This window comes from Hyperolius riggenbachi, chromosome 5, assembly GCF_040937935.1.
Source record: "Hyperolius riggenbachi isolate aHypRig1 chromosome 5, aHypRig1.pri, whole genome shotgun sequence".
NCBI classification, from domain to species: Eukaryota; Metazoa; Chordata; class Amphibia; order Anura; family Hyperoliidae; genus Hyperolius; species Hyperolius riggenbachi.
Window position 1 is genome coordinate 282,985,354 of NC_090650.1, and position 15,007 is coordinate 283,000,360.

Here is a 15,007-nt window from a genome sequence, read left to right on the forward strand (position 1 = left end):
GAGCGGCGAGGAACGCTGTTTAAATACTTCCTATTGCCCTAAATCTCCGCATTGGACACCGGGGGCCGGCCCCTGACGCGTCTGACGTCACACGGCATGGTTGCCATGGCGTCATCGCGTCACTTCCGGTAGCGCGGCCCTCGGTGACATGCCGCCAGCCACCAGGGAATGGAAACTCCAATCCCAAAATGGCCGCCAGACATGCGCGCACCGGGTGACTTCCGCACACTAAGTTGAAGAGTCGTCTTAGCAAGGAGGCGGTGCTGGAAGTCCCTTGAGTCCAATGCTGACTGTTAGAAGAGGCGGTGTCCAGTGCGGGAGGGCGCATTGTATTAATCTAAAAATAGAGAACAAAAGATTAAAAAATATGCCTGAAAAAATGACAATATGAAAAAATTACAAAATTTGTTAAAAACAGGGTAGCAAATCTTAGCAATATAAAAAGACGGACAGTGGGCCAGGAAAGAGAATGCAAACTCACATAAAGAGCCCAGAGTATACAGGCAAACTAGTCCCCGCATCTCTTAAAGGAACAGTAACATGGGTCATATTTGGAGATGGTGCAGTTTGTCATGAACAGACCCAGAAATCACCATAAGGGGACCAGATGGCCGCAAAAAGTAAACTCACGGAATCAGGAGCAAAAAGCAATAGTATCGAAGTAGAGAACCAAATGCAGCCAAAATGGAACCAAAATAGGTGGATCCGAGAATGTTCATGCACCATGTGAAAGAAATGAATTTAACGAATGAAAGGAGTGAGACTCACATCCTCATTCATACCAAGTGGAACTTTAGTTTTAAGTTTATATATCCAAAACAATTCGCGTTGGAGCAATTTCAATTCAATATCCCCACCCCTTGCTGATGGTTGCACTAGCTCAATGACACGGAACCTGAGTTGGGACACATTGTGTCCTGCCTCCATAAAGTGCTTAGCCACTCTCTACAGGCCCAAAAGATCGTTAAGAAGCACTGGCATGTTCTCAGTAGTGACCCAGCTATCGCTCATGTATTCCAAGAACAACCATTGTGTGCTTTTCGCCGGTCCAAAAGTCTACGTGACACTTTGGTGCACGCCAGGAGCAATAGACAACCGTCAGTATCTGAAGGTAATTGGCTTACTAATTTTCCTCGTCCGCAAGGGATGCATCCCTGCGGACATTGTGCCCAATGTAGCTTTGTGAGTCGGGGGAATGCTTTCCCCCACCCGCAAAGCGGTCGATCTATTTTACTTAAAGATTTTGCCAATTGCTCAAGTAAGAATGTTGTCTATTGTCTTATTTGCCCTTGTGGCAAACTGTACGTTGGCCAAACGTCACGTGACATAAGAACACGTATTAGTGAACATCGTAGCAACATTCGTTGCTACAATGTGGATTCCCCTGTGGCTAAGCACTTTATGGAGGCAGGACACAATGTGTCCCAACTCAGGTTCCGTGTCATTGAGCTAGTGCAACCATCAGCAAGGGGTGGGGATATTGAATTGAAATTGCTCCAACGCGAATTGTTTTGGATATATAAACTTAAAACTAAAGTTCCACTTGGTATGAATGAGGATGTGAGTCTCACTCCTTTCATTCGTTAAATTCATTTCTTTCACATGGTGCATGAACATTCTCGGATCCACCTATTTTGGTTCCATTTTGGCTGCATTTGGTTCTCTACTTCGATACTATTGCTTTTTGCTCCTGATTCCGTGAGTTTACTTTTTGCGGCCATCTGGTCCCCTTATGGTGATTTCTGGGTCTGTTCATGACAAACTGCACTATCTCCAAATATGACCCATGTTACTGTTCCTTTAAGAGATGCGGGGACTAGTTTGCCTGTATACTCTGGGCTCTTTATGTGAGTTTGCATTCTCTTTCCTGGCCCACTGTCCGTCTTTTTATATTGCTAAGATTTGCTACCCTGTTTTTAACAAATTTTGTAATTTTTTCATATTGTCATTTTTTCAGGCATATTTTTTAATCTTTTGTTCTCTATTTTTAGATTAATACAATGCGCCCTCCCGCACTGGACACCGCCTCTTCTAACAGTCAGCATTGGACTCAAGGGACTTCCAGCACCGCCTCCTTGCTAAGACGACTCTTCAACTTAGTGTGCGGAAGTCACCCGGTGCCTGCCGCTCGGTGTGCGCATGTCTGGCGGCCATTTTGGGATTGGAGTTTCCATTCCCTGGTGGCTGGCGGCATGTCACCGAGGGCCGCGCTACCGGAAGTGACGCGATGACGCCATGGCAACCATGCCGTGTGACGTCAGACGCGTCAGGGGCCGGCCCCCGGTGTCCAATGCGGAGATTTAGGGCAATAGGAAGTATTTAAACAGCGTTCCTCGCCGCTCTCATCTACAGCAGCCTGATCATCACATCCAGAACCCTTTGAGAAAGGTAGTTCGAAACAGCGCTGTCAGGGTTTTTGGACTCTTTAGCTTGGTTCATTTGTATGCTGTTTACTCATTGTATTATTGTGCTTCATATGCACATATTGCAGTGGTCTTAAGCACTTTATGTATTCACCATTTACTATGCTTTTGTGAACCAGTTGCATTTTCAATGTAATTTGTATATATCCAGTGTTTGTAGCCCTTGATGTTTATGGGCTATCACAGCTATGTATGCCTGTCATTTTTGTCTTGTGCTCTACTCTTTTGAATATAAACACTTATGATCAAATCAATACGTGGTGTGCGGGTTACTCTACTTTGATTTTACAGTTCAGGACTGTTGTCCTATTACGATCCAGCACCCATGCGAGTTTCTCCATGCTTAATTGCTATATAATGCATATTTGTGCATCAGGTGTGCAGGCCTTTTTTGATTAAATATTGCTGTATGCGAATTTAACCATGGCAGTGCCGGTGTGCTTTTCCATTGATTTCCATGTGAATTTGCATGAAAATTCGCATACCAAAGCCACAGGCGATTTCTCTATTAAATGCATTAGCGGCAATTCGCATGCATTCCACATGCAGGCGAATTCTGAGGGCTCTGCCGTGCAGAAAAATCCTGCACAGAAAAACGCTCAGGAAAACTGACACGTGGAAACAGGCATACAGCGTCATCCATGCGCATTCACGTGCGAATTCGCATGAAAATTCGCATACACCCGCATGCGAAATTCGCATCTGCATGCAAATTTTTACCGCGGCGATTTGCACCGCACAAGTGGAAACGGGCCCTTACTTTCTCCAGGCTTTCAGAGGAGGATCGGAATGGGAAGTGAAAGACACCTGACTCCTCTTTATGGTGTGAAGAGAAATAGAGAAAATACATCTGGCACTGCTGATTATGGCAAATAAAGCTTGGTCACTTTATTCAATGTTTACACATGCATAATTAACACTAAATTCTGAAACCTATTGGGTGATGACAGTGGGTGGCTGTTGCAATGCCAGGCAGCCGTTTTCCACCCTGCAGCGCTTCTTCCAAGGCTGCATGCACCAGCCACCCACTGTCATCACCTGGTATGTCTTAGAATATGTTGTAATAATGCATGCGTAAACACTGAATAAAACAACTCTGCATAATTTGCCATAATCGGCAGTGCCAGATGTCTTTGCTCGATTGCTCTTTTCACTTAAAGGGGAACTTCAGCCTAAACAAACATACTGTCATCAAGTTACATTAGTTATGTTAATTAGAATAGATAGGTAATATAATCTCTTACCCACCCTGTTTTAAAAGAACAGGCAAATGTTTGTGATTCATGGGGGCTGCCATCTTTGTCATGGGGGCAGCCATCTTTTTGGTTGAAAGGAGGTGACAGGGAGCAGAAGACAAAGTTCCAACTGTCCTGTGTCCTGATAACCCCTCCCAGCTGCACACACTAGGCTTCAAATGTCAAATTCAAAATGTAAAAAAAAAAAAACTTGCACCAAAACAGCAGAAAGAGAAGAACAGCAGCAGAGATCCCATCATGCTTTGCACAGCATCAGGGGAAAAAAGCCCGGGCAGTTTTCTTCTGTGCAGCTAAAAATGAGGCTTGTATAAATAAAACAAAGTTCTGACGCTGTGAAACTGTTAAAGAAACACCAGGCCTTTTCAGTGCTGCTGAGTCGATTTTTAGTCCGGAGGTTCACTTTAAAGAGAAACCATGACCAAGAATTGAGCTTCATCCCAATCAGTAGCGGATACTCCCTTTTACATGAGAAATCTATTCCTTTTCACAAACGGATCATCAGGGGGCTCTGTATGGCTGATATTGTGTGAAACCCTCCCACAGGAGACTGTGAGGACCATTTTCCCGGCAGTTTCCTGTCTGAACTTCGTTGCATTGTGGGAAGTAGCTGTTTCCAACTGGTTAAAAAAAGCAAGCAAAAGGGACTTCCAGTGGCATAACATGCCAGCAGTAAAAATGTCACCATGTGATAAATGTCAGAATGTAAGTCAGGGAGAGGAAAGCTTTTACAATGGGCAAACACTGACTAAATCATTTAAACATAATTATTGTAAAAATGAAGCACTTTTTTTATTACATAATTTTCACTGGAGTTCCTCTTTAAGTTGTTTACTGATCCCTAGCATGCTGTAGCATAGCAACACATACCGGAAGTACTCAAATGGTCCATTTGTAGTGCCGGCTGCAAACTGCATTCTTTGACTCTGTGTGTTTTTTTTTTTTGTTTGTTTGTTTTCCCTCAAGGATAACCAAATTTGAGGAAAGCTAGAACCTCAGTATGGTTGCCTCTGTTTGTTGTTACTTCTAGGACTGTGTCACACATGTGACTGGATGGCTAGCGACTAGTTTCTTAGTCACTAGTGACTGGTTTCTGAGTCTAGTCACTTGTGCTTGCAACTTCCTTCAGTTGTATTGAAGTCCAAATGCAATTAATAGTTGCTGCAGTGTGATTTATCACCCAATTGAATTGGCTCCCAGAGAGATTTATCTTCACTAATAAGAGCCCAGACACCAATAATGACCTGGTTAGGCAATACCCTTCAAGCTGTCTAAAATGTATATAATGATGGGACTGCAAAAGATGGCTTGTAGAAAGTAATTCTAGTTATTGTGTACTCAGAATAAGAATATGTTATATTAGTGAGGGCCAGCAATGCTGGCATCCACAGACTTGCAATGATCTTCTATTCTTGGCTGAACTTTTTTTTTTTTTTTTTTTTCCCCTCTCTATATAAAACTTTAGTGTTCCAACCCTCAGGATAGTGTAGTCTACTTGTGGCCGTTATGGTGTATGTTCTCTGAGCTTATAAAATTCTTTGAACAGCACATATTTTCTCAAGTAGCTGTTTATTTCTGCAAATGGCTACTTATCTGGTTTTTGGACAGTGATGGGTCAACATGCACAAGACTTATCCTAATTTCGACTTACTAATGATATTTAGCGTTTCTATGTCTACATTGAATGTGGACAAAATGCACTATTAATTTCTCTCAATCTGTGCCGGTTGCCTGTTTTGTTTCAGTAAGGCAAGCCTTGACTTCATCCATCAATATTTTACCTTTCATTAGTGGCTGTCATTTGTATAGTAAAAGAAAACTCTTATCTTAATAATTGCCAATGGTTCTGGTTTCAGACTGTTGCGCTGAGACTGTCATCAGTGTTGCTCCTGAACACACTGGAATAAGCAAAGTGTGGTGGGCTTGTCACACTTCAGCACCCTTTCTGTGAGTGGAAATGACGTTCTCATGCGGATATGCTGCTTGATGAGAATTAAGTCTTAAGCCTCATACACATGAGGCACAAATGTCTGCTTGCAACTGCAGACAAGAGATGCGTCCCACAGCCGGAAGCTCCCTTCTGGCTGTGGGTAGCTGTCGCTAGTCCGCACATACACACGCGGTACGCGTCGCGGACTAGCGACGGGCGCGTGCCTCATACACACGGGGGACCTGTCGCCGCAACATGCGTGTGCCATGTGTTTGTGGCGACAGTTGTGCCCCGTGTATATGAGCCAGAAGTCCGCAAGGCTGTGATTGAAATGAAGGATGCTGCATGCAGTCTCTTGGTGTTACTTGCCTGTTGTCTTGAGCAATGTGATGGTAAATAATCATGCAAAATAATGGTCCTTTGTCAGTTGAATGCCTGGTATATGTGAATACAATGTTATTCAAGCTCTCACTTACTTCCAACGCTGGGGTTAAACTAGCCTAAAATCCGTGTTGATCAGCTTAAAACATTATGCGCCACTCTTTGGCGATGTCAGAGGCCACTGTCCTAAAGTGTAAAGCTCAACACACACCATACAATCTTGGTTGTACAGATTTACCAAATCTATGTAGTATAAGGGCCAACAGATTGAAAATACCTTCAATGATTAATTGGATAAGCTCTTATACTACATGAAAGTGGTAAGATTGAACAACCTAGATCATATGGTGTGTTGAGCCTTAGCCTTTACAAGACCAGCACAGCCAATGCAGCAGGAGGTCAGGTGTGTAAAAAAGACTGGAGTCCATCAGTATAAACATCCTTTGTTTCTGCTAAATGTTTTCAGAGCGCTAGTACATTCTCAGTTACAACCAGGGGTTGGTATTTAGTTATATCATGTATGTGATACATTATTATTTGCACTGTTGTGAATTGGATTTGCTAACCTTTAAATGATCCATATAAGAGGCCACTTATACTGCCTTGTTACCGGGGAAGGGTTCCATTTGTTTAGATTAGTGTTTTTTCTGTATAGTGAAATCCTTAAGATACATGAATTGTTACAACATAGTAAGTTCACACTTCTGAGCTTCTGTTTTACTTTGCAGTATTTGTAATGAGCTGAAGCTTAGCTAATTACTGGAGATTACAGGAGATTGGCCCTGACCTTTCTGAGATGCGTGAATAATCAATATGTAGTTGTCTGAGCTCTGAGACGGTCCTCGTGCTCCTCCAGATTAACCCATCATGTACAAATTCCTCTCATTCCCAAATAACCTTTCTAATGCATGTATTTGATTTGTAAAACAAAAGCCTTTAAGATGGCCATATACTTAGAAATCTGATGGTAGAATCTGCTGCAAATCTGTCAGATGCCTGTCAAGTCGAATCTGACAGGAATCTATCTGATGTGTGCCACACACTAGGAACAGATTTCCAAAAGATTTTATAAAGAAATCTATTGGAAATCTCCAGTATTGAAAATCGATCTAAATGCATTATTGGACCATTTGATCCAATGCAACTCTATGGGCCATCGATCTGCTGCCAGCAGCAGATCAACCTAGATTTTCTATCCTGTCAGATCAAATTGGTCGCAAAGCGATCGATTAGCTGATTTGAAAGAATAGATTTCTGATAGATTCTATAGAATCGATCAATGGCTGAAATCGACTAGTGTATGGGCCCCTTTATATGTATTGATCTGACAACGTACAATCACATCTTTTGGAAACCTTGAGATTGTGTATGTTTTTTTAATGGTCCTTTTGATTAAGAAACCCATAAAGAGAAAAAAATCTGTAAAGCCTTGTAAGTATTTTCCTGAATACTATGTTAATTCAAAATATAAGAAATATTCTGTAACTTTATCTCTTGAAAGCTACCCTTTGCCACCAATTTAGTTTTTGGCTTTTAATAGGTAAGTAAAAAGATTGGAATGTGAAAGAGAAAAGTACCGTCTGGTAAGTATGAGTCTATACTCCTACTTACCAGATGGTACTTGCCTGTCCCCTAGGTGTGGTCCTTACCTGTCCCCCTCTCCACTCTGCATAAACATTCACCCAGGGTCCACGGGGTATTACATGCAATGGGTCTCTCCCAACCTTGTAATCTGTGAAAATTTAGCCTCAAGCCTGATATAAAGGCATTTTAATGCAACATGCCTACGTTGTCCACCATTTTGTTAAATTCGATCATTGCACGTGGTAATGAACTCTCATTTCAAGTGTGCAGCTGTTATAGCTGAGTATTACATTCATGTCTGATGATGCTAAAGGGCTTGGTGGAACTCAGCTAAAATGTAACCTGTCTGCTTAATTTCACTATTGCAGTACACTGACATGAAGTGGGTAAACCATCCACCTTGTTAAACTGGGATACAGTTCTATTCCTTTACTGATCTCTCTTATGATTTATTTTCAGTATGGAGCTGAATTCAGACGGTTCTCCTTAAATCGGTTAAAACCAGGAACATTTGAGGAATTCTACAACCTTATTCTACGAGTCCATAATATCTCCAATGTGGATGTCATGCTTGGCTATGCAGACATCCATGGTGATCTTCTACCTATTAATAATGATGATAACTTCTGTAAAGCTGTGTCAAGTGCCAACCCCCTGCTACGAATATTTATTCAAAAACAAGGTAAGATGCCTCTTTTATTAAACAATAGTCCTAAACCTTTTTCATTTTGTATTTCTATACTTCTCTGAAAGGTATTTATGAAACATGAATTTATATTTGTGAATTTTTTTTTTTTTTGCTGGCTATGAATGTAGAGGGCTCGTTAGTACTGTTGAGTCTTAAAAAGATGGCTGACAAAAGTGTTCAGTGTGAGCAATAAATATTTGGACGGCAATCCTAAATGCTTCACAGCAACCAGAGTGGAGTACTTGTGTGGATCAGTGGAAAAATGACACACGATATACTGATTTAGGGGGCCTTCTCTGCCACTGATATAATTCTGGAGACTATTATTATTGATTTTAAAAGCACCAACATTCCGTAGAGCTATTTTATGCCTTTTAGCTACCAGAAGCCTTACCAAACTAAAACTGTTTATATGTTCTGTACTGGATATGTGGGTGTTCATTTTCCGGTTGACATGATTTCAGAATGGAGAAACTACTAGGAAACCTAGCTTTCAGTCATATGTGTGAATGTGCAGTTGAGATTACAAAATATAGTTTAATTCATATTAAGCTAGTAGTGATGTGTTAGTTGACTACCAGAAAAGACCAGCACCAGCTGCAGTGGACAAAGCCAAGTTCCCTGTCCTGGCTCTGCAGGAGTTAGTGGAGTGCTGCTGTACGTGATGCCTCCAGAGAGACTGAGTAGAAGTTAACTTGGCTGCCATAGTCACATGATTGAAATTGTATTGTGAATTAGACCATTAGTTCCCAATTTCTGTAGCTATATTTGAGGACCGAGGAATTTTAGTCTGAACTGTTCTGCCGTGCTGTGTGTTTAGTTTTAAACCTTTTCATGTGACCTAAAATTAATCTTTGAGACAGGGAACAGACGTGACTTTCAGTTTTCCGCATGCATTTTTCTGCATACTTTTTATGCACACCAAGTGTGTTTCCATGCTGGAAAACGCGCGTTTTTTTCACAGTAGCTGATGTAATTGATGGAGAAAACTGACAAAATTTGCAGAGTCATCATGCAGAATGTCAGTTTTTTTTTCTGCGTGCGAACAACACAGTAATTGTGAACTAGCCCATTGATTAACATGAGTTCTCAGTTTTCCTGTGCAGAAAACGCTCACAAAAACAGTCAAGTGTGTTCCCTGCCTGAATGGTAGGTCTCCAAACAGAACTTGATGAAGGTGTCACTTCATGTCACCAATTGAGGGAGTTGGGGTGAAATCTCTGGCAACAGAGGCTTACAAAATGTTTACTCCCTCCTGCCACTTTTCATACAACACTGCAGGGCCACTGTGTACACGTGACTGACAGATTTACAGCTGCCCCCCACACATTTGTGTTCCTGTCAATCCTGTTAGAAAAAAAAAATTAGACTGACAGAACCTGTAAAGAAACTAAACACCGGTTTAGTCACAAAAGCATCTGCTTACATGAGTTTCCTCCATGTCTGATCTTTTTATCACTGAAATCTGTCCCTCCAAAGAAGTCTGATCAGTTTGCTGTTTGTCAGGCACCAATTATTTTAGATTACCGTAAGTGCAATTTCCACAGGAAGCATGCAAAGGTAGATCAGGTTTCCAGTGGGGCAGATTTCTGTGTTGGTCAGTTCATGCAAGGTGGAAATGTGACCAGGTTTTGACAGCGTCTGTGAGTGTATAAACTAGTATGGCTGCAGGTCATGGCTTCTCTTTGCATGGTAGTGACAGGAAAACTGGTTTGGCAGTTGCAGCTCAAATGTATGTATACAATGGCACTGCTGTAGTAATAAGTAAAGGGATGTAAATCGTAATGCCCTCTATTTGTAAGGTAGGTAGATTGCTTAAATTAAAGATGGGATAAATCCCAGATTTCTTCAAATCTGAATCCAAAATTTTTTTTTTCTTGATTCTTTTAGATCTAATGAATCCTGTACATAAGAATTGTATGATCTGAGTAATGCTGTGAATACACGGTACGTTTGTACAGATCGATTGAGCCATTAGATGGCTCGATTGATGATTTCCGATATTTCTGATCACCCGCCGGATCGATTCCGCGCTCTATACCGCATAGGGGACAATGGCAAAAGATAAGGAAAACGAGCAGAAGAAAATCGCCCGCGGGGTCGAGCGGGGAATTGATCGGGCAGCATAATCGAGCGGTACCGTGTATTCCCGGCATAAGAATAGTAGTTAGACTTAGAATGTGCTATTCTAGCTACGAACTTACATGGATCATAAAAAAATTTATGTACAGGATTCGTTCGATTCAAAGGATTTGACAAAATTTAATCTTTTGGGATTAAAGGAAATTTGGAATTTTGTCCCATCTCTAATGCTGGGCATACACGGGCCGATGTGCCCTTATCAATCGAGCCGCTGATGGCTCTATTGATAATTTCCGACAGGTCCGATGACCTGCCGGATCGATACCCCCGTTTGATAAGGAGCACCCGCGGGGACGAGCGGGAATCGATCCAGCCACCCGCGGGGATGCGGAGGGAGTCGGGTCGACTCGTGTATGCCCAGCATAATTTAAACAATCTACTACATTGAAGTTGACTTAGTGGTATTCTATTCTATCAAGATTGAAAGGTAACCAATAATACATTTTTTATATTCCCAGTGTTTTTTTTTTTTGACCACCAGATGTAACTGCAATAAGAAAAGTAATGTGTAAAGTCTTACCGCACAATGACTGGAGCAGAATGCAATGCATTATGCTTCACTCATCCTGTGGTAAGACTTCACATATGGGATGCTGCTCAATGCAGTTTAGTGCATACACCCCTCAGTGAGGACTAGAAAGCTAGGTGAGATCTGGAGATGTGCCTGGGATTCAATATAGTGACATTGGAAAGTTGGGATCTACTTTGAAGAGCATTAGAAAGCCATAGCAAAGTATGGGGGGGGGGGGGGGGGGGCACACAAATAGGCTCACTGGAACATGTGCACACTAAATGACTTTTATGTTGCATTTGGCACTGCCCACTGTTGGCCACACCAATTTTTTGACTACAGTTTCTGCTCATTAATGTGGGAGTACCTACCAGTTTCTTTGCAAACTGTTTTCAGTTAATCTCTTATTTTTGCTGGCAGCGGATTATATTGTGCACTGTATCCATGACATGTATTCTGATATGTGCTACCTTTTCTGGAACATGCAATTAAAGATTATAGCTTCATATTATACACTTTTCTATCTTTAGGGATTATGGTAGCTTGAGGGGGTCAATAAAGCTTTGGTGAATGGCCAACAAATTTCTGTTCACTTGCATGCAACGTTTAGTTGAAAAGACATTGCCTGCAGGGTGGTATAAAGAGAAGCTGCAACAATTGGTGGTTTCATAGTGTCCTGGGAAGGAATACCTCTTATGCCTAATCATTACTGTAGAGAAGGTTAAACTGTGTTAAACTGCAAGGCTATCAGACTCATTTCATGGCTTCCTTGGCTTACACAAAACTTCAGGGATTTATGTTAAGTGTTTTACAAGGCACTGTTTTAAGACTTCTGCTTGTGTGACAGATCTCCCCCCTTCCTCTACTCTAGGAGTCATTTCAAGTTTAAACATTACCTTTATTAGTCCTTTTTAGAGGGATTCCAAGCAATGCAATTAAGTAATAATGTGCTTTTAAAAGCCATGAAATAATCTAACCTCTACCATGAAAAGAACTCTGTGGCTTTCAGTAAGACACTTGGCCATTAATTTGGGGTGTTTGGTAACTAATAAGGTGGTCCATTCTTTAAGCTACGGAGAAGATTTATGTTGCAGGATCCCTCAAATTTCAGAAAGGGAGGACATTTTGTTTTGGTTTATAGATCTAAACAGATTTGCTGTTAAAAACGTGTATTTGCTTGCTGTGGATTTTAGTGAAAAATACATGACCTGTCTGAGAGGGGAACACTGTTACTATGATGGCTGGGAGGAACCTTGATTCCTGGATCTTCTGCTCCTGGGTGCAGGAAGTTGGTGGCTGTCAGTGTGGAAACCACAGCCTCTCTTTTTCCAGAGATCCGGATACCCTGATGCGACCTTTATCTATATGATGGCTTGGTTACTGCCACCTAAATGCTGTATTTCCTTTTCCAGACACTGCTTAGTTCACTAAAAGGCTAGGTTCACATTCTGATTGCAAAATGCAATTGCGATTTTTGTGTTACAATAACCAGCAATTACGCTTTACGATTCTCATTCAGTGATCAAGAATCGCGTCATGATCCCAAAATATTGCATGCCGCACTCGCCCCCCCCCCCCCCCCAATCACCAACGCTGCAGTGACAGTGGTACCCCAGGAATACATTGTGACAACATTTAGCTGACCGCTGGTGATCAGCAAAACACTGTGACGGTGCTAAAAAGCAGTCCTACTGTAGGTTGGAGCAGTCTCCAGAAATCAAAATTAAAAACCGAAATTTGCACACTGCTACTGCAGGTGGTGTGTGGCAGAAAAGGTATATGTGACTATTCTGGATGTCGGTGAAGGGCTTTTGAGTCCTCTGTAAGGTAGAGCCAAAAAAGGCCCATGACCATGGTAGCACAGGAATTCAGCGTTGGACTAACTTACAGCAGGACAAGAGCAAGAAGTGTTGTTTTTTTTTTTTTGTTTTTGTTTTGTTTTGTTTTTGTTTTTGTTTTTCCCCAAGATACCATTTATTGACTTATTTAAAGACTTCATAGCCAAAAGCTTACTGCTTTTCTTCTAAGTTGGCCAATAAATGGTATCATCCTGATTCAGAACTTCTTGCTTTTATTGATGGCTAACACAATGCAACACTCTACTGCTTCTACTAAGCAGGTCAACAGTAAATGATGAAGTTGAAGACCGAGCTATACAGTAATTTGCATATCTGTAGGTGTATGGGAAGCTGTGAAGCCTTAAACACTTATTACCTGAGGTCCCTCATCTGTATTCAGAGATGTATGATAGATGTGTGTTCATACTAACCTGGAGGTACCACGGCGTGTAAGGGTGAAAATTAGTGGTGCTAAATGCCACTGTTGTGTCTGGCTGTAAATTGACCAGAATTTACAAAACGAAAGTGGCAGACCAGGACTCAGTGACTGTGTCATCCGTGTACTCGCCAACGTGTTTATGGATAATGGCTATACTTCATTGTTCCTATTAAAGCCCATTAGATTGCTGCCAGGGTTGGCTCCCTGTTATCTTTTCACAGTGAAGCAAGTCTCGCCTGCTAAATTACTACCACAGCACCATAGTCAGTGGGTTGCAGAACTTTGATTGAGCAGGCCAAAGCCACTGACTCTACAACAAAACCATCTGGAGCTAAAACTAGGTACACGCTGGTTTTACCTTGGCCAGGGCGAACAATAAAGGCTGCCATGGCCAAGAATCGCACTAGCATGTGTACAACAGCCACACAACAATCTCTAAAGATCCTGCATGGCGGATCTTTCATGATGCCTGCCTCCACAGTGTTACTTTTGTAACTTTGCTGGGTGGTGGGCTGCTTTTTATATTTGACTTAGAGCCCAGGCACACTTCCGTGTGGCTCTGCAATGCAGGTGGCCATGCAGTTTACAGAAACGAACAGCACACCTGTGTTGCTCTTCATTGCAGGGCTGATCCCATCCAATTATACTGAATGGGGCAGTGCTGCATTGCACTGATCTACTGTCTGATTGTGTGCCCAGGTCCTTAAAGAGAATCTGTATTGTTAAAATCGCACAAAAGTAAACATACCAGTGTGTTAGGGCAGTGTTTCTCAACATTTTATCGGTATGTACCCCTTTTTAACCTCCCTGGCGGTTTATTAAAATCCGCCAGGGGGCAGCAAATACGTTTTTTTTTAATTTTTTTTTTTCTTTTTCATGTAGCGAGACAATGTCTCGCTACATGATAGCCGCTGCCGAGCGGCATCTCCCCAGCCCCTCCGATCGCCTTCGGCGATCAGAGATCAAGAGATCCCGTTCAAAGAACGGGATCTCTTGGAGGGCTTCCCCCGTCGCCATGGCGACGGGGCGGGATGACGTCACCGACGTCATCGACGTCGTGACGTCAAAGGGGAATCCGATCCACCCCACGGCGCTGCCTGGCACTGATTGGCCAGGCAGCGCACGGGGTCTGGGGGGGGGGGCAGCTGCGGCGATGCGTATAGCGGCGGATCGGCGGGTAGCGGCGGCGATCGGAGGTTACACGCAGCTAGCAAAGTGCTAGCTGCGTGTAACAAAAAAAAATTATGCAAATTGGCCCAGCGGGGCCTGAGCGGTGCCTCCCGGCGGCATAGCCCGAACTCAGTTCGGGCTTACCGCCAGGGAGGTTAAAGCCCTGTACTCGCCAAGTACCCCCTAGCATAGGAAACCTTATAACAAGTACCCCTTGACAAATATATATTTAATTGTAGTACATTATAATTGGTTCTAAACCATTTCCAAGCCTTTACTATTGCTTTTAATTAGCTAAAATACTAATTTGGGGTTGTTTAAAATAAGATTTATCATTTTCTAAAACTCTAAATTTGTTGTTCTTGGCTAAGTATATCAAGCCTGAGTACCCCCTAGAACCATTAGAAGTACCCCCTGGGGTACACGTACCACACGTTGAGAACCTAGGTGTTAGGGGACATCTCCTATTACCCTCTGTCACAATTTCGCCGCTCCCCGCCGCATTAAAAGTAGTCAAAAACAAAAAGTTTATAAACAAACAAAATGGCCACCAAAACAGGAAGTAGATTCATGTACAATATGTCCACACATAGAAAATACATCCATACACAAGCAGGCTGTATACAGCTTTCCTTTTGGATCTCAAAA

At 42.3% G+C, this 15,007-nt stretch overlaps 1 protein-coding gene across 1 annotated transcript in view; it reads left to right on the top strand.

The window, feature by feature from the left end:
• Positions 1-883: 883 nt before the first annotated feature.
• Positions 884-15,007, top strand: part of PARD6G (par-6 family cell polarity regulator gamma) — a 111,717-nt gene continuing 97,593 nt past the window's right edge. Inside the window, exons 1-2 of the mRNA XM_068238344.1 lie at positions 884-1,111; positions 8,031-8,253. Coding sequence (XP_068094445.1) covers positions 884-1,111; positions 8,031-8,253 — 451 coding nt within the window. The remainder of the gene's footprint in view (positions 1,112-8,030; positions 8,254-15,007) is intronic.